The 23,950-nt window shown below is 43.3% G+C and overlaps 2 protein-coding genes across 2 annotated transcripts in view; one reads left to right on the top strand and one right to left on the bottom strand.

Moving 5' to 3' along the window:
• The window catches only part of CEP70 (centrosomal protein 70), a 77,957-nt gene that overhangs the window by 28,906 nt on the left and 25,101 nt on the right, over window positions 1-23,950 (bottom strand). The gene's annotated exons all lie outside the window — the stretch shown is intronic.
• The window catches only part of ESYT3 (extended synaptotagmin 3), a 31,035-nt gene continuing 13,754 nt past the window's right edge, over window positions 6,670-23,950 (top strand). Inside the window, exons 1-8 of the mRNA XM_066323351.1 lie at window positions 6,670-7,347; window positions 12,874-12,915; window positions 13,738-13,872; window positions 14,370-14,446; window positions 18,736-18,802; window positions 19,379-19,468; window positions 20,482-20,537; window positions 23,100-23,220. Coding sequence (XP_066179448.1) covers window positions 6,670-7,347; window positions 12,874-12,915; window positions 13,738-13,872; window positions 14,370-14,446; window positions 18,736-18,802; window positions 19,379-19,468; window positions 20,482-20,537; window positions 23,100-23,220 — 1,266 coding nt within the window. The remainder of the gene's footprint in view (window positions 7,348-12,873; window positions 12,916-13,737; window positions 13,873-14,369; window positions 14,447-18,735; window positions 18,803-19,378; window positions 19,469-20,481; window positions 20,538-23,099; window positions 23,221-23,950) is intronic.

The raw sequence follows: 23,950 nt of genomic DNA, 5'->3' as shown, positions 1-23,950 counted from the left end.
CACATAAAGCTGAAAGTTTTACAGATGACTCAGTTTCAAATCCAACGGCAGCAGTCACATCCAAAGTTCGTCTTCAGTGATTTTCATTTGTGCCCATCAAGATTTCTTTTTTCCCCATAAATATTTCAAGTCTAAAACAAGCAGCCATAGTGGAACAGTGATCTCCAGTGAGGACTTTCTGCTGCTGATTAATACTGTCCTGGTGATGTTGTCTCTGCTGCTGTCACCAATAAAATATCCGTTAAATCTTAGCTGGATTCGGGACTGCTGGCACTTAAACAGATGTCAGGATCTCAGTCCTGGCCAGCAGAGGCCACTAGAAGATCGTAGGAACAACTGTACAAGACCCTGGAGGCCTTTGCGTTCAGCATGCTCACTGCTGAAGAGATAGTATCTGGGACGTGGATCAGGATTTTCCCCCCCAAAAAAAGGAATTTTTAGCAGGTTTTTCAAACTTTCCAAGATTTTTTAAATAACATTTGGATTAATATTGCCTTTGCTGCTGGTCTGCTCTCTATGTGGGCTGGTGCTTGCCAGCAATGAGCTAGAGCAGGTGCAGAGGGAAAAACTCTACAAAATGAAATCCAAGATATTCTTTTACTTGTGCCCAGCGCTGTGAAGGACTTTGTAACTACACTGTGCAGTTTTCACAGTCCGCTGAAAAGGCTAAATTCACTAAGCAGAAACTCAGCAGGAGCTGGGAGGTGCAGCCTCCCAGAGAGGTGAGATGCTGTCATTGCTCTTCTGCAATAAGTTGGCTCAAGGAAAGAGGCTTTTGAGTGGATTCCCAGCCCTGTGCCAGCCTGGTGTGCCATTGCAAACTGTGCCTGTGCTGTTCTTGGCAGCCCACACTCCAAGTGGGAGATGGCAGGCAGGATGGTCTTGTGTCAGGATCCATTACGATGAAGGGATGTTAAGCAGGCTAAACTGGGAACAGCATTCCTCACGGTTTCACATGCACTGCCCCTGTTGTTACTCTGTTGTGATCTGTGTCCCTTGCCAAGTCAACACAGACCACAGACATGGAGAGTCCTCTGGCAAATCTGAACTTTAAATGCACTTTAAAAGGTGCTGTTATATCTGAATGCTGCAGAACACAGAGAGGAGCAGAAAGTGTCAGGTTTTACCTCTCTCCTTTCCATCTGGGAAGAGAAAGTAGCAGATGATGCATCCATTATTTCTTCAAAGCCTGAGTGTAAAAACACTAGTGGAAGAGGGATGATGTTATTAGGTAAAGCATAGAATCATAAAATCCTTTAGATTGGAAAAGACCTCTAGGATCATCAAGTCCAATCAGTAACCCAGTGCTGAGTTAGTGCTGAGCCCATCACTCACCATGTCCCAATGTGCCATGTCTGCACATCTTTTAAGCTCTTCTGGGGATCGTGACTCAGCCACTTCCCTGGGCAGCCTGTTGCAGTGCTTGAGAACCCTTTCAGTGAAGAAAATTTTCCTAAAATACAATTTAAAACTCCCCTGGCACATCTTGCCCTTTTTCCTCTCATCTTGTCACAAATTCCCACCTTTCTACAACCTCCTTTCAAGTAGTTGTGAAGAGCCATAAGGTCCAGTTTATTGAGAAACACCTTTGTTCTGTGACACTTCAAGTGGAAGGTGCCAGCTGAACAAGAGACATTTTCCACGTGTTTCATGAGGGCTGAGCACTCAAATTCCTTTAAGATGTTTCTATGAGCTCAGTCAAGTCCTTTAAGCACTTGAAACAGCAGGATCTAAATTGTACAGATTATAGAACTAAGCTGTAGATTATTATTAACATTGTTCTGGGAATTCATCATGCACTCGAAAGGCAATTTTTGTAGCCTAATATCTGTCAGTAGCCTGTACCAGCAAGCCCTTTCACTCAGCAGAATGAAGAAGGATTTAAAAGGATGGGAAGACAATTTTTTTCCAAGGCTTTTCTTGCTTGCCTTTCACTAGCTGACAACAAAATCTATAAAATGTTTTATCCTCCAAGAAATGTGTTGTGCTGATTTTAGACCAAAAATATTATATATTGTGCTCACAAATCCTGTTGCAGAAACAATTGTTCAAACAGAAAAATTGGATAAATTAAGGTTATAACAATAGCAAAATTTAAACCAAACAGATTTAACAGGCTTTGTTTCTGAGATTGAAATATGTAATACAATAATAGAAGTTGTACTTGGCAAAGACTTGAAAAAATAAATGGAATTGTCTCAGGCTCATTGCAGCTCTCTGCTGATTTTTCTGTGCGGAAAATACAGTCTAATTTCTGCAAGATTTTACTTTGCTGATGGGAATTTATATTTCCTCAATCCAGATTATAAATGTTGTAATGTTCAGCAGGTGGCACCAGCTGCCTGTGGCCAGTGCTGGCTCCAGGATGACACCAAGGTGTGCTCATGTGTCTTGTGTGAAGATCTGAGTGGGTACCCAGATCCAGGGAAGTGACAGCTCCAACTGGAAGACACCTCCAGCAGCATTGGATAATGCCCTCCTCACTGTAAGGGAAGTTTATTTTTTTTCCTGTCTCTGATGCCATCATATCTTGTACTCTTTCACATTCTTGTGCCTCACCTCTGCAGTTACATGATTTGTGTGTATACAAGGCACATCTTTTCTCAGTGTTTTGCTAACCCTGCTGCCCAGTGCCAGGGCAGTTGGCATTTGCTGGCAGGAGGGGCAAAGCTGGGCAAGGGGCTGTGGGCCACACCACACTCTTACCTCCTATGGTGGGCACTCTGCATCCTCCTGCACAGCCCTTGCATTAATGACTCTGCTGTAAAAGAACAAATGGATATGTGGAATAAATTGCTGTTACTGGCTTTGTTATCTTGCCAAAAGTCCCAGCTCTTCAGTGCCTCTCTACTGCCTGCTGTACAAAAGAGCAGTGAGGAGCCATCAGCCAGGCAGACATGAGGCACAGTGTGGGGAGTGAGCACAGTGGAGCAGAGCCCTCAAAGCAAGGGTCATGTACTCCCAGACTGGCTTTGCACATATTCCCAATGAAAGCCCAGGGTTTGCAGTCTTCTGCTTACGATTTTTTTTTTCCACAGGAGAAGAGGTCCATTAACTTTAGCAGTCCATATTTACAGATAATACCAGTTACCCCCAGATGCATGTTTTTTTCTGACAATGCGATGGTTCAAAAAAACCAGACATATATACATAATTCTTTTCATGACCAAATTACAAATGTCCAGCCAGAGTAATATCTCTGGTCAAGCAATGTAACCCAGACTCTTTTGAGTTGCTCATATTTCATTTCTGGACAGAACCAGCCAGCTTTCCCTGGAGAAATGCACTCTAGATTTGCCTGAACACAGACAGCAGGAGTAGATACAAGGCTTTTGCCCTGTGATAGGCAGAGTCTGGATTCAGCTTTGCTTCACAGGTGAACACTGCATGGATGGAGTATAAAACCAGAGGAAGCTAAACAATAATGCTTTGTCAAGTGACTGGGAGTGCCAAAAGGGGCAATAGCTTTAATCAGGTCATAAGACAGAAGTCATTCTATCAACACAGGGAGTAAGGGTTCAGCCTTATATAAGTGTTTTATATTTTGCTGTGGAGGCACAGAAAAAAAGACATACTGCACCTCTAACATTTGCTAACATTAAAGACGGAATTTCACAGTGGTCACAAACCCTGAAGCCACAAGAAAGTTAAGTTACAGAGTCATCTTCAGTAAACCCTTTGATAGCTTGTTGGTATGTGCTTCAGTTGATACTTCAGGTTAATTCCTTTGCATTTTCTCTGCAGTTAGAAAGCGTTGGCAGTTTCTCATAACTCCCCACCTTTAAAATGGGTTGCCTTAGTTACCATGGCCAGCTTGAGAGACAGCAAATTTAGTACTAATACATTTTCAAATCTCTGCAGTTTCTGTAAATCTGTGTCATAATCAGCTACAAGATACACTTTTATCATAGTGTTAATAAGCATAGTGGTGATGCCTAATCAAGTTAAAAAAGGAGAGAAGATTATTACAGGCCAGAACAATAGCCTTGGGTCATTGCCTTAGTGACTGTCCTGTGAATATTAGGTGAAACAGCTTGTGGAGTTCCCCTGTAACCAGAAATGAGGTTGGCTTCAAGTGGCTCAGATGTCTGGTGCTTGGAAACAGCCTGCTGCAGTCAAGGTCATACTTTTTCCAGGAGGAAATTCTTAAGTCCAAAGTTGTCTTCTTGATTGGTGATTCAGTATTTCCTCTGACGCTTCAGAAAAATCAGAGATTTACAATAAAATTAGTATTTTAAACGTTATTTTTAAAGGGTAACTTCTATCCATGATAAACAGAATTAACAATGGTCTCAAAAATTATTGATTTATCTTGGTTTCATCCGCACAGTATTTGGTTTGAGAACATCTCTCTGTGTAACATGATGTGATAAAAGTAATTTTTCACATCTATTCCTTTCCGTTTGTTCATCTTTTAAAATTTTAAGTGGGGTGAGCTAAAGTTTAGTGACATTTTATACAACTTGTGTAGTTGTTTAAAGTTCCTAAAACCCCTTTAATTACAGAAAGATACTTTCTCTTCTCAGTGTAAAGGAGTTGGCAGTAAAGCATCAAGCAGTGCCTGAGAAAGTGTGGCTGTTTCTAAACTCAGGGTCTTACAGGACAGTGAAAGAAGGAATTTGGAGTTCTGCCTTCATGAAAGCATCTCCTCTAAAGAGCAGCTGTGGGCTGTGCTGGAGGACTGGAATTGCTCTTGTCATTTATACAGAGGGAGTGCTTTTATTGTCCTTAAACCCCAGCCTAGGTTGTTGTGATGAGCCGGGTGAAGAATAAGAAACCAAAAACTATGGGTTTATTTATTTATGAAATTTAATTTATGAAATTAGCCGGTATGTATTTCACTGCAGCCCCACTATTTTTCCTGCTCAATAAATTGACACTTGTTGATGCATCTAAACTGCATAGCTCTCTGAATTTGAGATAGATATCTCAAACTTAGTAAGAATAAAAATGTGAAGGAGGAAAACACTGAATATGTGTTTTATAGCTTATCCTAGTTGCAAAAGCAACCTTCCAAGTCTTCAAATGACTATAAGAGCCCATTTTTTCTTAGAAGCTTCTGTTTTTCTGAAAGGTGGAGCTGAGTCTATCCTTGGGAAGTTTCAGATGGCTGAAATCACTTAATGAGTATGTTTTATAAAGCTTTAAATGACAGAGGGGGAAAATAAGCAACAGTCAGCAGCAGTCTTTGGTCACAGTTAGGACAAAACCAGGTGGTTTTGTGCATGTAGATTTATCTCCTGATACATGTAATTGTGCAAACTAACCACTGTGGGGTTTTTAATACGTGGTATCAAGAGAGCGGGTACTACTTCAGCTTCTGTCCGTTTCTGGACTTTTCTTCACAGCTTTACAAACAGAAATGCCCTCTGGGGTTAACTCACTGGTCCCAGTGGGGTTGCTGTTTAGGGGGAGGGCATCAGCCCAGGCATTTCCTGCAGTCCTTTCTCCCCAGCCTCCGCAGCTGTTGTGTCCATGATGTTAGAGAATACATTCACGGGCCCTATCCTTGAGAATGCACCTAATCCCTTTTTGAACCTGTTGATACCATCTGCCTTGCAGCATCTTGCAAATTCTAGAGATTTACTGCCCAATGTATACTGAAGTACTTCCTTAAACATGTTTTATAATGATTTATCTTTGCAACATCCCCAGGAAGAAGAGCATAGTCACCCTCATTTGACAGTAGGGAAAGATTAGGAGGGTTGTTTCCAAAAGCACCTGTTAATAGATGTCTCATGCATGAGTTTGTCTAATGTGAGGCATTTGAGTTTTCAGATGCCTGAACTGATTTCCAGCCCAGAGCAGTCATGCGCAATGATTAACAAACAGATGAGGATCACTTGTGGTGTTGTTTGATTTACTGACTGACCCATAATTAAATACTAATTCCATAGCAAAGCAGGGACCAAATTTCATTCTCCCAGTCATGGTCAACTTCTTTTTCTCGGAGGTTTTTATCTGGCTCATCACTTGTTATCTTGTGCAGCCAATATCAAAAAGGGGCCACATTAAAAGCTGACATTATTCACTGATGTTCCAGACTTACCCACTGAACAAAGAGTGGCATTTGCCTGATCCAGGGAAAGCTGCAGTGGAAAACACAGTGTAGAACTGTAAAATTACAGCCGGTCTGTTAAGGCATGCATATAAAGGTATAGAATTAATATCACTAGGGGGGAAAGCATCTCAAAAAGTGTATTTTAGAAAAACATGTCTTACAAGGAATGGCTGAGGCAACTGGGTTTACTGAGTCTGGAGGAGATTTAGTGGGGACCTAATCGCTCTCTACTATTGCCTGGCAGGAGGTTGTAGTGAGGTGGGGATCAGTCTCTTCTTCTGTGCCTGCAGTGAGAAGCCTAGAGGACAATGGCCTTAAGCTGAGGCAGGTGAGATTCAGATTACACGCCAGAAAGATTTTTTCCCTGTGGTCTAGGGGTGAGAGTACTGAATTGATGGCTGGACTTGTTGATCTCAAAGGTCTCCTCTAACCTTCATGATTCTACGATTCAACGATCCCATGATTATCACTGTTTCAGAATCTAAACTCCCACAGCATCCCCAGCAAAATCAAAAGAGAAGAAAAGCGCCAAAGAAGAACGAAAGCAGCAAGCGTCCAGAACCAACAGGTGGAGTGTGCCCCGTGTCATCGCACACCGAGCCGTGACGATGGGTCACAGGGTGTCTGTCCGTCGCGGCCCGGGGTCCCGTGGCCGGGAGGGCGGCGCGGCGGGGCGGGGCGGCGGCGGGGCCGGGCCGGGCGGGCGGAGGAGCCGCGGCGGCGGCGGCGGCGCGGGGCGAGAGCACTCGGCAGGGCCGACCCCGGCTCGGGCTGTGGCCATGCACCGCACGGCCGCCCCGCGCCCCGCCGCGCTGCCGCGCCTGCTGCTCTCCTCCGCGGCGCGGGCGCTGCTGTGGCTCGGGCCCGTGTACCTGGCGGGGTACCTGGGGCTGAGCGGCAGCTGGGTGCTGCTGGCGCTGGCGCTGTGGCTCTGCTGGGGACTCATCCGGCGGGGGAAGCGCGACCGCCTGGCCGCCGCCTTCGCGCTGCTGGAGGACGAGAGGGAGGCGGTGTGCCGGGGCCTGGCCGCCCGGCACCTGCCCGCCTGGGTGAGTGAGGAGCGCGGCTTATCGCCCCGCATCCCGCGGTCCCGGGGATGCTGCGGCTCCCGGCGGTTCCGGGCGGCGGGAGCAGGATGGGGAGCGGGTTGTCCCGGAGCGAGCTGCCGAAGGGGTGGCGGTGATGCCTTGGGACGAGCAGTAGCGTCTTCGATTTTTGAAGTCATGCTCAGGAAAGCGAGGATTCAACTACAAGTTGTTTTAGCCCGGGAGATGTGCTGTAAGTGGGTGTGTAAAACAGACTGATGTATCGCCACACACCTCCCTTCAAATATATATCGTTGCATTGCAGGTATTTTGCTGTTAAGGGTACTTATTTTAGACTTTCTCATCCAGCGAATTTCCTCCCTTTTAGTGTAATTTGAAAACAAACAAAAATACATAAACATAATATTCTCTTCCTGCTAAACCCCCAAATATTTGGTTTTAAGGAGTCATCTGTGGATGGTACAGAAGGCCAATCCTTGTTTTTCACATTTGTTTCTAGTTGCTGTAGGTTTCAAAGTGAAGAAACTAGAATTTCTGCCTGCACATTTTATTCTGTCTTGGGTTATTTATTGGGCAGCTGTGGTTGTCTAATGGAAAGGATGATGAGGTGTTTGAGTCTTTCTTCTTTTATCGATATTTACTTAGCATTTAAAGATATGTCAAGGATTGGTAGGGAAATGCTTTTCTTGTAAAAAGTGGTGCATGGAGGCATTTACAGTCGGCAAACTTTTATATAGCCTACAGCACTTGGCTGTCCGTAATTCTATGGGAAATGAAAGCAGCTGGCAGTTCTGAGGAGTGAGGCCAGGGTCTCCTGCCAGGGCTGATGCAGCTCCCTGCACATGTTCCCTCCCGCCAGGCACAGAAGTCTGTCTCTGAATGAGGTTTGTATTGACAGAGAGTAAAAAAGAAAAAACCTATTCAGGGCGTTAATGAATGTGGTGGTGTCAGCTCTTGCCCTGATGCTGTGAGAGCAGCGTTGTGTTTTATCCTCAAGTGCCCTGAATCATTGTAACCAGAAGTTGAGCCTCTTAGTCACTGTTGAAAAATCAGGCTTGCCCCCACAGTGCACACAAATCCAAAAAGTTCCATTAGGTTTTGTGGTTGAAAGTTTCGGGCTTCATTAGTGTGGGAGCAGGTGGTCCATTATTGATTGCCCTGTAGCTGGCCTTCACAAGGCTGCATGGAGAGAACTCTGCCCCAACCCAGGAGAGGTTTGGCAAATGGGGAGACTGCAGCAGAGGCCACTGAGATGGTCAGGGGCTGGAGCACCTGGTGTCTGACAGCTCTGGGGCAGTTCAGCCTCCTTCAGGAAAAGGGAAGGTTTAGGGGGTATCTCATTTCTATCTCCCACCGCCCAGCACATGCTCATAGAGACTCTTTCCAGAGGTCTGACTTGTGACTTGTGAATTCTTGGACCTTACTCCTGGAAGGCAGGATGTAGGACCTAATGATCAAGGAGCTGCACCGTGTGCTTTTAGTTTCATCTGTATTGCCAGTTCCTTTCCTTTTGTGTGGGGGTAACTTTTGTTCATCAGTTGGGTGTTTGCTTCCACACTACACTTGTCCTTGATGCTTTTTAACTCCTCAGTTTTAATTTTCCTTCCATCCCCATCTTCTACTTGATTTACTTCTTCCCTGTGCCCATCTTGGAGGCTGATTCTCACCTGATGTTTATTCAGTTTATTCTCTGTAGAGAATATTACATATAGAGAGAGTTACATAGCAATAGAGAGATTATCTTGTTATCTTTTGTATTTGCCTTTCAGTGTTCATAGACCTTCAGCTGGGCACTCTAACCTGTCTGCTGAGTTCTTCTCTCCTGTCACACAGAGGTGGCAGTAGGAACACAGTCCAAGAGGAACATGGCTTGGATTTCCAGTGTTGTAATCTTAGGAAAAGTTCTGAAGGTGCAAAATGATGGCAGTGTCTTAGGATTCATAAATCTTTGTCACTTCATGTTGTCCTCGATGAGATGAGGGGCATCCATCCAGTGAAGAGTTAAGAGCAATCATTGATTGTGCTGTTGGTTACAAATTGTTCTCCCTAGGAAATGGCTTCCTTAAATTGGCTCGGGTTCTGCTCAGTCCTGGTACAGTGCAGTCCTGGTAGAGTGCAGCCTTTCCTTTAGGGGGGATGCTGGGAGGGTTTCCCTAATCTGCTCAACCATCTGTTTTGGAGAATTTGCAGGATTGTTTTGCAGCACCAATTTCTTGGCTGAAACCAGCCAGCGAGTTTGGAATAGGCACATTCCTGTGCTAGACAGTGTACGTGGGCAGGCTGTGCTTCCTCAGGAAACCAGGCTAGAAATCTGCTCATGACAGGCACAGCCAGATTCATGTCTTGGACAGTCGAGACCTTCTGACTTGAGCCTTTGCAGTCTTTAGGATGACTTCTCTACAAGCAGAGCTCAGAGCAGAGGTAGCCAGGCTTCCACCTTCATTCCAGCTCCTGGGGTTGTGGTGACTGCTCTGTGTTGCTTTGGTCACTGGTTATCAGGCTGCACATGGCAGAATCCAAGTGTGCTGCCCTTCTTCCTGATGTTAAGCTTCTTTTACCAGGCAAAATACTACAGAACTGTCTTTTTCAAACTTTGCCTTTTAAGTCCTTGTTCATGCAAAAAAACCTTCTTTTTTTCCTCCTTTATGAATAGTTAAAAATCCTGGGTTTCTGTAAAACGAAACAAACAAAACAACAAAATTCCCAACAAAACCAGAAACAACCAAACAAGCAAAAAACCAAGCCAAACCCTGATGGATAGATTGCTGTGTTGTATTTGAATAGAATGGTGCTGTTGTCAGACATGGGTTTTGTTGTTGCTGTGATACTTGGTGTGGCTTCCTCCGGGGCAAGGTGGAGTCCTGCAGAATTTACACATTTTCTTTACCTGCTAGTAATTGCCCCTTGTTTAGTGTTTTTGATCTTCAAAGCTCTTTTCAAATGCTAAGTAATTTTTGCTGCATTCCTTAAACTTTGGCAAGAAGTATGCCTGCTTTTGTAGATGGGTAAAACTGATTCTGATAGTGGGACTTGCCCAAGGCTACAGGATTAAATCTTATTCTGTGTTAGTATTAGCTTTGGCAGCTCTTGGTGTCTGGTTCTGGGCATAGGAGTGTTTTGGGCTCCTCATACCTGTGCTGTACTGATGACAAACTCGGGGCAAGACTTTGCTGGTGGGGCTCTCATCAGCAGCAAGGGCCACAAGTCCAGAGCACATGGTTCAGAAGTATGGAACTGCAGATGGTTTTACTTTCAAAACACAGTAGGATACATTAAATTCTTGGAATAAATGGTTGGGTCAAGAAGAGAGCTTGGTGGGCTGAGCTAGCCTTGTGACATGCATGCTAGTGTGCATGTTCTGGGGATACCCCGTGGGTAGGAAAGGACTTGCTCAGAGCTTATGTCTTACTACACAGTGGGTAATGCAGTTGCAACACCTGGAGACCAAGCTCTGCTTCCTCACAGAACTGCTCATTTAGCTCATACCACTGAGTGGAGCTGAACTTTGGTATTGAGAACCCACTAAAATTTGGTGGCCTGTCATAAAGGGCAGAAAGGTGGTTTTTACCAGAGTCATGTAATCAGCCAGTTTCTGTGGTGTTCTCGGCAAGCCCAATTGTGTCAGCCCAGGAGCCCCTGGTGGTCTTTGGTCCCAGCCTCTGAGCTCCAGCAGTGCCATTCCTTCCATCTACCAGACAAAACTGAGCCACCAAGTGCCTGGGTAGGAGCTGGGTTGCAGACACCTCAATGAGGGGGTGTCAGGTGGGGTGGAAATGTACCATAAATGTCTGCTATCACAGCATCTGAGGTGTGACACAGCGCAGTGTGATTCACTGCAGTTGCTTCAGGAGTTTGCTGTGAGCTGTCAGTGGTTCAGGTGTCTGTGGCACAAATAATATATTAAATTCTACTTTTTCTTAAATTAGGTCTACCTACAGCCTCTTTTTCATGGTTTTTGCCTCTTTCCTGATGCTCCTTTTTGCTTTTTCAAGTCTCTAGGAGCCTTGTCTCTAGCAAATAATCCCAGACAATTTTAGTGGTTTATAATGGCCCACATTTCTCCCTTGTACATAGGGGCAGTGACTTTCTCACTGGGAAGGGGTAGCCTAACTGTTGTCCTGTCCTTTCTTTTGGGTCACATTCCTCTCCTGTCTGTAAGATGTTTTGAAGAACAAGGTCACCATGCTACTTTCACCCTTGCTCTGTCCTTCCTACATCTGTGACCAAGCTGTGACCCAAGTGCTGCAGGATGTTGGCACTTGGAAATTACATTGGAGCCGAGAACCCAGGATTTATGTGTCCTGCTGGAGGACCTTTATGTGGAAGATGAAAGGCTGACAGGTAGAGGTCTCCTGATTCACATAATCTGCCTCAGTGTAAAATGTCAGCAGAAATTAGTCTGTGTTGATTGTCTCTTCTGGTGCTGAGTTCTTGCTTCATTGTGCAAATAGACCTGTGCAGGCTAACATTTCAGTGAACTTCTATTGTCTTATTTAATGGAAAATTTGCTATTTAGAGCATCAAAAGAAATTTCTTACAAAGAATATGGTAATATTACTTTGGAGTTTTTAAATGAGATCATTTGAAGCATTATTTGAGCAAGGAAAATGAGCTCCTCTATTGTATATAAAGCTGTATTAAAAAACCAGACTGCTGTCCATTCCATCCAAACATCTCTGAGCATCTCTCTGAAAGCTGATGAATAGTGAGCCTTTGCCTGGAAAGTGTAATTCACAGCTCTTGTAAGAGGAGGTATTGTCCAACCCAATTACTATTGTCAGGCAAGATGACAGTCAGATTCCCTTTGTATTCAGGAGTTCTCTAATGTCTATTCTGAGAAGCTGCTGCAGTGTCCTTCCCCTCTGCAGTAACCTGCTACCAACTTGTAACACCAGCTGCAAATACCACATCCATAAGGCTTTAATGTGTGATTGTAGTGAGGGGATTGTAACTCTTCACTCAGCAGCTTCTTGCTGGGCTCTGAGAGATCAGTTACTTGAGAGTGGTTTCAGACCCAGTTGTCCTGATGGTGATGAAGCAAGTAATCTCTTAAGGGAACTGGCAGGATTTTGTAATGACCATATACATTTCTTCTTGGCATTTGGCGTGTCTAAGTTGAAAACAACACACATAAGTGATTATTTCATTTTAATTTGTCCTTACCATCTTAAAAGGCTCTGAGAGGGGAAAACACTGCACTGTTACACATGATAGTGTATACTAATAGGCTTGAACTCTTACAGGGCTTCTTTTCCCTCAAGCTGTTGGCACTATGTTGATATTAATGGAGAAATCCTGCCACAAACAATAAACTTGAGTTTCCCAAGCAGCTTCTCGTTTTCCAAAGTGTGGTGTCCTGGTTGAGGTGAGCATGAACAGGAAACAGGTCCTGCACAGCTCATGATCTTAAAGAGAAGTAGGTTCTCGTGGCTTCCTAAGGCATGACAAAGAGAAGGATGAGAAATCTAATGCTGCTTTACATCATGAACAGGATGTGACACTTGCTTTAATCATGTAAATGTGCCCAGAGGCATACCGATACATCAGCGCACGTGGGTTCTTTTGTCTTTCACTATTTTTTACCAGCTTATTTGCATTTTACAATTTTTCAAGGAGGTAGTAAATCATAAAGGATGTATGTATGAAGGCAGAAGGATCTCAGCTTACTCTAGCACTTGTTCCACACTCCATGCTATCTTTTGCATGTGTTGGAGTGTGCTCAAACAGATGGCACGTGGCACTCACTTTATTTTTCTTTGCATCCAGGTTCACTTCCCTGATGTTGAACGAGTGGAGTGGCTGAACAAGGTGAGAAGCTCTGAACTCCAGCTGGTGAGGCCACCTGGAGCTGCATCCCTCCCACCCAAACTCTGTGGGACAAGTCTGAGAAAGTTATCGAGTTACTACAGTGTAGCTCAATTTTATCAGTGGCTGTACTGAACTGTGGAGTCACTTAAGTGTGGGGTTTGCCACTGAGGTTGAGAAGCCAGTGTGAGCCTGGTTGATACAAGTTTGATAAATTCAACAACACTTCATTCTGAGACTAAAAAGAAAAAGCGAGTGATTGTATGTATGTATACCTACAAATGCATATGTTGTTATTATTTTAGCAAACCTGCTGCTATCTCCTCTTACCAGGAAGGTTCCCAGAGGGCACTGAGGCAAATGGTCCCATCAGCAGGTGTGGTCAACCTCTCAAAGCAAAACAGCTGAACTTGGAATTTAGCATCCAGTGACTATCCTGTTTTTTGTTCTTTTTTTAGCAAACTTTCTTTTTTGTATGAAAGCTCATCTCAATCCTCTCCAAATAAACCTAGCTTCAGGGAAGTTGTGACACTTTAGAATAATTAGGGACTATTGTACTTTAGAAATTCAACCCTGGCTTTGTTGGCTCCTGTGGTTAGAAGCAGTCTCTATGGTGTTCACCCTTCAGTTCCTGAAACAAATTCCAGTTCTGATGAAGAGAGATGGATTCTTCCATAAGGATGACTTAAGTGCACAAAGGTGACTTGGTATTTTAAAAAGACAGGTATTAATAGTCAGGGTTCTGTAATGGGTGTGTCTGTTTCTCTGCAAAAGGAGCCTTACTCAAAGACTTTTCAGTGTGTTCCTGCTTTTGCCATTCTTTAGGTCCTCATACAGGCTTGGCCATACTTTGGAACAATAATGGAAAAAACATTTAAAGAAGTTCTTGAGCCAAAAATCAGAGCAAAGAGTGTACATCTGAAAACATGCACCTTTACCAAGATCCACTTTGGTGAGAAGGTAGGGGGATTCTTTTGTAACACTTGTGGTTCACTCTTTTCTGAAAAGTTCAGGTGCAAGGGGAGTGAGATGTTCAGCTTTGTAACAGCTTTGCTCCCTCCTCGTGTTGACTTGAGTATCTTCACCAGGAAGGAAGGATCATACAGGAAAGACGCACATCTCTTCCACTTGCTGTCAGTATCCTGGGACTGGAGATAAAACAAAGGACCATATTTATTTCTGTTGTACCCTTCCAACAGGAGTTTTCAGTGCTCTCTAAGGCTTGCAGGATGGCCTAGGGCTACTTGCAGCTAGCCCTGTGTTTGAGAGCTACCAAGGCTGTTCTATCTTTAAAGAAAAAAAAAAAATAGTGCGGTATACTCGTACTTTACATGCAGTTTTGCAAAGTATTTAATTAATGCTTCTGTACTCAAATTGATCCAAGTGAGTAGGACTTTACACTTGTGCTTAACTTGATAGATGTTGACTATGTTGTATCTTGTTTGTTTCTATTTCAGTGCCCTAGAATTAATGGAATAAAAGCCTACACCAAAGAAATTGATAGAAGGCAGGTTACCCTGGACCTGCAGATCTGGTAACATTGCATCATTGATTATGTTGATGGTTCTTAATTTACTGCCTGTGTATGTGTCATGCTGGACTGGGCATGGTGCACTAAGATGAGCCTAGAATGATGTGAGATAATCTGTCTCCCAACTGGATGTCCTCAGTAGTTACAGAAGTGAACTGTGCATCAGTCTTTAGACCAGAAATAACCTGCACAGCTCTAAGTGTTACCTGTTCTGGCCCATCACAGCTGCCATGGGTATAAGAATGTGTCCCTTGGCTTTGCCATTGATGGCAGTGAGAAACCTGAGTTTTCAAACTGTGTTTCCTGTTCTCAGGAAAGCTCTCAGATCTAGAGGTGTTCAGTCTGTCTTGCCCACTATGGTTTCTCATTAGTCCAACTTCTCCAGTTCTTCCAGAACTACTTGCACTATTTATTTTTTAATTCCTTCCTCTAGATTAATCCTCTATTTTAGTCATCATTTGTCCTATGTGCCATCCAACAAATTTGGTTTTTTTGATTACAACTGTTCTCTGAGCAGGATACTGCCTCTAGCTCTATTAACAACAACAACAACAAAATTAGATAAAACATTTAATACCTCCCAGGCTGTTTTGAATGAGCTTGTGTGTTTTGTTAACATCAGAGCCATTGCAGAGCTAGACTCTCTCGTGGTTTAGCCCGGGAGAATGGAATTGCTGGGGGAATTGCCACTTGCATGCTGCTGTACTCTGTAAGTTTGGTGGGTGACTGAGCTGCCTAATAAAAATGGCTTTTTGTGATAGTGCCAGGAAGAAGCTGTGAAATTACTGACTGTGTTTGCAACAGCACAGAGCTCCTCAGAACTGTGCCTGCTGCTTAATGTGGCAATGGCATGGCAGCATCCCCAGCCCTGGCAGAGCATCATCACTCCCTGTAAATTCACATGCTTGATTTTCAGTCAGGTGTTTCAGTGATGTTGGCAAAGTGCTCTTTGTAATACCTAGGTCAGCGTTAGGGCCTTTGGCAAATCATTTGTGCTTTCCATGTTGAGATTGAGAGATCTGATGCCTTTTAAGCCTTGCAGAAGGTTGCTGCTGTTCTCTGCTAAACTGCTTCTCCCACATGCTCATTTTCACTGTCTTTTGACAATCCTCTGCAGAGGGATTCCCCCACCTCCACATTCCTGTCCCTCTGGCAGACCCATCAACATCTCCAAACTGGCCAAGCACTTCTGTTCCTTATGCTGATAACCTCAACTGATGCATCCTTTGCTTTGGCAAATGTGAAAAATAACACTTGGAGGTCCCTTATTTATGTGGGCTGTAGTTGTTAACAGAGTCAGGGATGCAGATCTGGTAATGCATGGAGTTACCAACTCAACTTGGGAATCTGCTTTGCTTGAACCTGTTAACAGCAGCTTTACATGGCTGTAACATCAGAGCATTGGGAATGGTTGTGTAGAGCACTGTCCTATTATAGTCTTGACTGTCTCATGCAAAAGAATTATATACTTCATTTTTTAAAACAGGAATTGTCCAAGTGCAGCTACTTGTCTTCCTACAGCTGCTTTCCTTTCCACTAATTGTGATGCTGCCTGAGCTGCTGCATAGCCATATAATCGTAGGCTATAATCATCAGAGCTTCCAAGTATTTTTCTTGCCATCCAGTTTCTTCCTATTTCATTAATATGATTTAGTATTCATAGGCATATTTCATTGGAAATGTTCAGAATTTTCTTTTGCTTGATGTTCTGTGGCATTTACATTACATTAGATGTCATAGGAGAAGAGTTTAATAATTGACATGTGTAAAAATTAATTGATTGCAATTTGCTCTTAGAAGACAATCTCTGACTTCCTGTCAAGTTTTGAGAGCTGTCTGATGAAAGAAGTTAAAAGAAATGTGCAACAATACTTTGAGCTTTAGTGGAGTTTGGGATAACTAAGTTTTTAGGCTCGTAGAAGAAACTCAAAGCATTTTGGAAACCAGTCAGTCTTGAGGAAAACGGGATACCTGCCCCTAGAAGGCTGACTGCACAGGGAGAGGGGAAAGGCAGAGGTGACCTGGCTTTTCTCATACCCTGTGCTGCCTGGTTACATTTCCTTATCTCTCTACTTTGGGTAATTCTGCGTATTCATCTCCCAAGTCCAAAGGCAGAGTGAGCATGGTCTGTGTGTGTTAAAAAAAGCTTGAGAATGTTGGGCCAAAGGGGCTTTCAGCATGAGGAGGCCATGAGAAGATGAGGCCCATGGGCAGTTACTTTATCGAGGGGAATTGCCCAGGCTTTTTCTAAAGGGATGTGCCGACATCCAGTTAGTTAAACTTGCCAGCTCTGCCTTCAGCTACTGGATTGCCTTTGTATCATAAACACCGGGCCCAGATTTTCCAACCAAGTCTGGAAGAGACACAGATATGTGAACTTGAACAAGGTTCTCATCCACATCACTGGCATATCTGCATCACCTTGTGTAATGGGTGATGCAGGAGAGAATGGAGTGATTCTTCCAGCCTCCACAAGTGGGTAAAGCACAGTCCTGTGTAGGGTGGAGGGGCTCAGCCCTCAGCCTTTTAAGTGTCAAGGCTTGAGTTTGGCTCAGGTGTGCTCTGGGGCAGGGCAGCAGAGAGCACAGCAAGGTTATGCTGCACAGAGGAGCAGATGGAAGCATGAGCAGCTGGGACTGGAAATGAGGAATAAACTAATGAACAAAGTTCATTCCTCCTACTAAGCACCCTTGCAGGGGGGCGATGCCTGTATGAGGCAGACATAAGGCTAATTAAAGGCTCAGGCTCCGATAAGACGTCTCTGACATCTTTACTGGAGAAAAGAGACATCTAGGACTGAGTGGGAAGAGTTTTTGACTGTGTGGAAAGGTAGAAAGGCTGTGAATTGAAGCACCACAGCTCTTACTTGTTGTGTTAGACATTTGCAAAAGCTGAATTAAATCCTCTTGGATTAATTACTGCAAATTGAGGAACTAATTTTGGCTTCTCATTTAGAATTTTATTGTAACAATACTCTATTAGTACCCAGTATAATGACCTGTAAGATAATGTCAAAATTGTAGAAGTTAACAAGCATAAAGTAAGTTTAATTATGTCACTAGCTTTTAAGAAAGATTGTTAAGTTTAGCATGGTTTATGAGGTTGGAAATAAGAAATGAGAAAGCTGTAACATTAAAGGCTTTATTCTGTGTGTAACGAGCTCCTAAAATTCTGTTAGGTGACTATCTGTAAACAAATATACAAAGAACTTTGCTTGCAAAAGTGGAGGCAAATTCACAGGGTTGCAGAGTCTTGGCATGTTTTTTTGGGGTGTGAGGGAATCTTTATTTCCAAATTACAGCCTGAATTTGTGGCAACTGCAGCACTATTTGCCCATATTCATGTGGTCAGAGCAGAACTCCTGCCCTTTTCCTTTGATTATGGAGTGAAGTTATGCATGCAGGCAGCAAGCACAGCACATTCACTGCTGCAGTACCTTTACACCCTGCTTTACCTGCAGGGTGTTTGTGTGTCTGCAGCCAGAGCTGTTTCTCAGAGGGCTGAAAGGGAACTTGGTAGCTCCCATCAATTTTTTTCTGCCAGAGGCATCAACAGATCTGCGAGGTTCTGCTCCCTGGGGAGTGGCTATTGGTTTCTGCATAAGGTGATGGTTGTACTTTATTAAAAGTCTAAGGTGCTTTCCAAATTGCCAAAGTACTTCATTCAGCATTTGCTTTATTTAAAGCCTGATGTTCTCCATAGCAACTGACCAAAGTCTGATCTAAGTTGTTGTCTTTGAATTCAGCCTCAAGGAAAACAGGCTATGTTTAGTGATAAATTTGTCCTTCAAGTAGGCTTTTGGGTTGTGGGCAAGGGTGATCTATGGGCTTTTTGGGTGTGGGCAAGGTGGGAAGCCCATAAATAATGGCAGGATGGCTCTGCACCAGCTTGGGAGCTGTGTTGGCAGGGTGTGGGGTGAGATCAGGCTTTTGGCAGAGAAGGGAGCAAGAGGGGCAATGGCTCTGACCTTGAATTTTGAGTGAGCGTCGTGGTCCTCTTCTTGGAGCAAGCTTGGTTCAGCCAGCTACCAGTCTTAAGAACAGAAAAGTAATCTGGAAATACAGATGTTTCTTCAGTGTTTTACAGGTACATCAATATCCCTGACTGCAAGGTTTCTCTTGTGAGAGATCTGACCTTTGTTCAACAACCCTTTTTCAGTCACTTGAAAATCCATCTCTGCCTGTGGGATCATGTTGTCAATCCTTAAATTGATTCCATTTATGCTCTGTACAGCCCCAAATCTCTCATGGGACTATTGCAGACCGTGGAATAATGTGAGAATTTTCTTTCAGTTACATAGGGGACTGTGAGATTCACATGGACATATCAAAATTTAACCTTGGAGTGAAAGGTGTACAGGTGAGTGCTGTGCTAACATTGGCTGTGTGGGGCAGGAGGTGGCACCTCCCAGTAGGGAGGTCATGACACTCAACTGGGAAACCAGCAACTCTTGGAATTATTTGCTTTATCTCCTTGTCCTTGGCTGGGGAAATGAGGCCTTCCATGGAAAGCACTTAAATTCCACTTCTAAGCTTACTAGTGTGCCTCTTAAACAGGGTCGGTGCTGGAGCATTGAGTATGTGTGGGCCAGCAGCTGCCACTGGAGTTCAGAGGAGCTCAGAGTGTTGTTAGAGAACTTCAGAAGAACCATGATGTTCATAAGCTGGTGTAGATTAAAGCTGTTTTTGGAATGTTGCTAGCTAGTAGACAAATGGCTCCATTGTATGGCAGGATTTCAGAGAGACTCCACAAACACAGAAAGCGTTGCCTGATACAAACAGCAATGGTTTGGGGGATAAAAGTTTTTTGCTATTAAATTCTAAATAAAATTACTTCAATTAGATTTTCTAGAATTATCTCCATGACTGAAAAGCACAGTTTTGAAGACGCATCATGAGAGTACCTTAAGACTGAGCTTTCCTATTGTGTTTGCAGTTGTATGGGACGTTGCGGGTGATCCTGGAACCTCTCCTAACCGATGCACCTTTTGTTGGAGCAGTGACCTTGTTTTTTATGCAGAAACCGGTGAGTCAGGAGCTGCTCTCTGCAAACTTCTTGGCCTTTAGTGCTTGGTCTTTGGTGAGTGACACAAACTGTCCATCACTGATAACCCAAACTGCATAACTGTGAATATCTCATAGTTCAGGTGTTGAAATGACAAATTCCTAATTGTTCGATGTCCCTCTTGAACTCCTTGAGGATGTGAATTAATTCACGTTATACTTTTGGAGTAGTGCCTAAACAGTCACTCTCTTCACTCTAAGAATGGGAGGACTGTCTTATGTGGCAGCACAGGAGCTGTTTCTGCAAGGTTTCTGGCTGGATCTTCCCATTCACAGATTTTAAATGCAGTTATTTTGGAGACCGTTCAGTCATGGTTGCCTTTTGAAAACTTGCCTGTTTAAGGTCATGTCCCTTGTACTCAATTGTGGTTTAATAAAATATGAGAAACCTCCTAGTCTTGTAGGAATCAGTTATCTTACAGCACACAGCTTTCCTTGTGGTTTATGCTCTGCTTGAGTTCATGAAAGTCATGCATTTTTGATCTTGAATGAGGTGCTTTTGTGTTTAGATGTAGCAGCATTATTTTGGCACACAGAACCTCTTTTTGTTTATTGTATGAATAGGAATACAGACTCCTGAAACCCGTGGTATTTGTAAATCCCCCTGCCTCAGGGCATAGGCCAAACCTAAGTGAAAGGCTGAGAAAACAACTTGAAAGTCTTACTAGAGCTGCTGAATTTCCTTCGTGACCCCAGGGCATCTGCCAGTGGCCATTGCTAAGGGTTGAATGCTGACTTTCCTTCTGCTTGCAGGTTAAGGTCCAGTGATACCCTCAATTCAGGATGGCAGATAAATAGATAAGGGAACTGATACCAGCTGTTGATTCTAATCTACCGATGCAATTGGTGGTGCAGGTTTTCTTTTCTTTAGACATCTGGCTTTGTTCTAGAAGCATTTTCCTTTTACATTCCACATTTATTTTGAAATAAATTTTAATAAATCTGTATAATATTTTCTCCCTGATCTTGTTGTAGCATTTGGAAATCAACTGGGCAGGCATGAGCAACCTTCTGGATGTCCCAGGGATTAAGTGAGTGTCTACTTTGCTTTAATTTATTCTTTGAATTCTCTGAAAGCTGGGATGTAGTTCTTGAGTAACCATTAAAGCTGTTGTTGAGAGCATTGTGTGCAAGGTGTTTTGCTGATGTTCATCCCAGCGTATCTGGCTGTGGCAAAACCTGAGGAGGGTACTTTTTATGTTCTGTCAAAACTGTTTCAATCACTTCATTGCATTTAGGATGGAAATATAAATCCCCCCAAAACAAGGATTTATAAATAAAAAAACCAAGCTCTTCTGTTTCCCATGTGCAAAGTTATTTGCAAAGATAGATGAAGTAGGTTTAGACTGGCACTCTGCTTATTCTTATTTACACTAAAGTGTAAAAAGGCAAGGTATCACAGAGTTGCAGTCTCTCTGACAGGCTCAAGTACAATCCATGATAAAGAGAACTGCACCAGATTTACAAGGAGAAAAGTTCTTTTCTTTCTATGTAATCTGCTCGCCTTTTAGGTCTAGCTCTTCTTCAATGCCTCTTGGGTCAGTGTTACATACATATAACTTGCACAGCAAGGATGAAAATCTCTGTGGGTTTCAGTACTGTTTCAAACTGTTTCACCAGATTGGGGATTCAGTCTGTCCTTGTTCTTTGGTGTAAGGAGAAAATTCTGTCACACAAGAGGAAAATACATGGGGTTACACAGCCATTGCCTTTTTCCCTTTCACTGCAAATGCAGACACTTCTGTTCCTCTCTGTTCCTCTGCAGCTCATGGTTTGCAAACTCATAGGAAGTGTCTGGCCACTTTAGGTGCCACTTTATGCCTTAAAGATCCTCTGAAGGCTTTTGATGTTGAATGAGAGGAAGCTTCCTTTTTCTCTTGAGTGGCCTTTTGCCCTTAAGTTTAGCCTGAGAGCTCCACTCTTTATCAGAGGAATTAATCTGTTCTTTTCTAACTTGGTTTCCCTAATCCTTGCAAGGGGAAGGCATGTAGGTGTTCCAGCCTACAGCCTCTCATATAATTAAGTGCAAATTTGGTGTCCTAAATTTTTACTGCCTAGTTCTCCCACAGGGATTTGCACACAGAAACCTTTGCTTGTTCCTCAGCAGTGCAATGAAAGCTGGGAGCAAAGCATGCCTGACCATGAATGGGCTGAAGTACAGGTTGAACAAGAGTCCTCCCAGTCAAATGAATTTGGCTCACTTTAGATAGCAAAGGAGCTGGATGCAGTCATCTGTCCCCACATACAAGCTATGTTTAGTTGGGTGTACCCTGAGACTTGAGAGAGGAGACAATCCTGTGACATTCCTGTAGGGCTTTTTTCACAGGAAAGCCAAGAGCCTGACCAAGGTTCCTAGTTTGCCATTTGGCATAGAAGATTTTCCTTATGTTCTTTATGTGTGAATCCAGCCTTCTCTGTGAATTGGGACAATTTTGTTACACAGTCTTACCCTTATAAGTACCAGGTCGATCAAGAGGATGAGTCTTTGAGATACTTGGTGCTCTTGGGTTTTCCTTTTAATACTGATTTTGTTCATGCCAGGGTGTAGTGGTGTGTTGAAATCCTCTCATTAATCACCTGGCAAGTACTTGGACATCTGTAATAGCTGTATACTTCTTTTATCTGCTGTACAAAAAGAGCAGATGTAAAGAAAAGATTTTGAACTGAAAAGCTAAAAATGTGAAAGTTGTAATTAGGCTGGAAAGTTCCTTGAACCCCAAGCTAGTGCCCTCAATTCAGCCAGTGTGATCTCCAGTCACGTCAAATGAAATTTTCCTTCTTAGTGAAAAATCTGCCAAGGGTGTTGTTTGTTTGGTTGTTGTTGTTGTTGTTGTTGTTGTTGGGTTTTTGTTTTGTTTTGTTTTGTTTGTTTGTTTTGGTGGAGGGTTTTTTTGTTTTGTTTTTTGGGGTTTTTGTGGGGTGGTTTGGGGTTTTTTTTAGGTGTGTCTGGCTTCTTCGATTTTTGTGAGAAGGTTTCAGCAGATGGACAAGACTAGGCAGCAGTATGTGCTGTGGCCATTTCTAAGTCTAAAAACAAACTACCTCGTGGCATTGAGCCCCCTGTGAAATGCTGCAGCTTCCTGGTTCCCTTCTCCCCTTGTCCATCTCTGGTGTCATTCCTAAGGAGACCCAGAAGGCACTTGAGTTTGACTTGTTTGGGTGTGTGCATGGAGATTTCACACAGCCCAAGCTCCCATTCATTGTTTACAATGATGACCAAATTCACACCCTGCAAGAGGGACGCTCCATTTTGCAAACCTGCACCACTAAATTGAAGTTGAATGGCCACTCTGCAGCCCTTTCATAGAATCATAAACTTTGGAAAAGACCTTTATAGATCACCAGGTCCAACCATTAACCTAACACTGCCAAGCTCATCACTAAACTAGGTGCCTAAGCATTTTTACAAGTCTTTTAAATGCTTTCAGGGATGGTGACTCAACCATTTCCCTGGATGTCCTGTTCTAATGCTTGACAATACTTTGCAGGGAGTTAGGCTTTGCAATGCCCATTTCTTCCACTCTCCCTCATTTTTTCATTCTGAATTGTGATTGATTGTGGAGATTGAGGTTGCCTTTTTCCCCCACCTGCAGTGTAATGTCAGACTCGCTAATTCAAGACTTCATTGCTGCACGGCTGGTTCTGCCCAACAGGATCACAGTGCCTCTGAAAAAGAACATGAACATTGCCCACTTGAAGTTCCCTGTCCCCCAGGTGAGTTGTTTCTTCAGTGACATGGTGTTTTTGTACCTGAGTGTGCAGCTGCCACATCCAAGCTTAGTGTCTTTGGATGCTGCATCAGCTCTTTCAACCTGAATTATGGGCTTTCAGTAGGTAGTATTTCAGAAATATAAAAACAGTGTTGGATAGTTCATAATTTGAGGAGAGACACGTGCAGTGGGTGTTCCTACCCTCTCTACATGTCATAAGGAGTCTGTTTGTACTCTGAGATCATTTACTAATTAAACCTTCTGTCTGTAACTGCAGATCTGTGGTACATGCAAATGAGAGGATAAATACATAGGCAATGAGCATCAGGATATTTAATTTTTATTAATACTGTGAAGAGGTGTAAATCGGGAACTTGGAGGATGACATCTCTTTGTAACAGAAAAAGAAATCTCCTAAATACTCAGCATATCCAGGTTTTCAATCTCCTTCATCCATCAAATATCTAATGCACTTATTAACGAGGATAAATATGAGTGACAAAGGCATGCTCCCTGTTGCAAATTTGCATCACTAAATTGAGGTGGAATGGCTCCTGTGCGGTAAAATAAGAACCTGACAATGTGTGCCTCGTTCCTCCTTCAGTCAGTGGGAGCTGATCTTTACACTTGATTTGACTGTGGCTGTAATGCTTTGTGAATATATATATTTCTGATTTTAAAATAACTTGAATAATATTGCCTACACAGTTATCTAGACTGAATTGTGCATTTAT

This window comes from Sylvia atricapilla, chromosome 7 (genome assembly GCF_009819655.1).
Source record: "Sylvia atricapilla isolate bSylAtr1 chromosome 7, bSylAtr1.pri, whole genome shotgun sequence".
In the NCBI taxonomy this organism is placed as follows: Eukaryota; Metazoa; Chordata; class Aves; order Passeriformes; family Sylviidae; genus Sylvia; species Sylvia atricapilla.
Note: the sequence above shows the minus strand (reverse complement) of the source record. Positions and strands in the feature narration are given on the sequence as shown.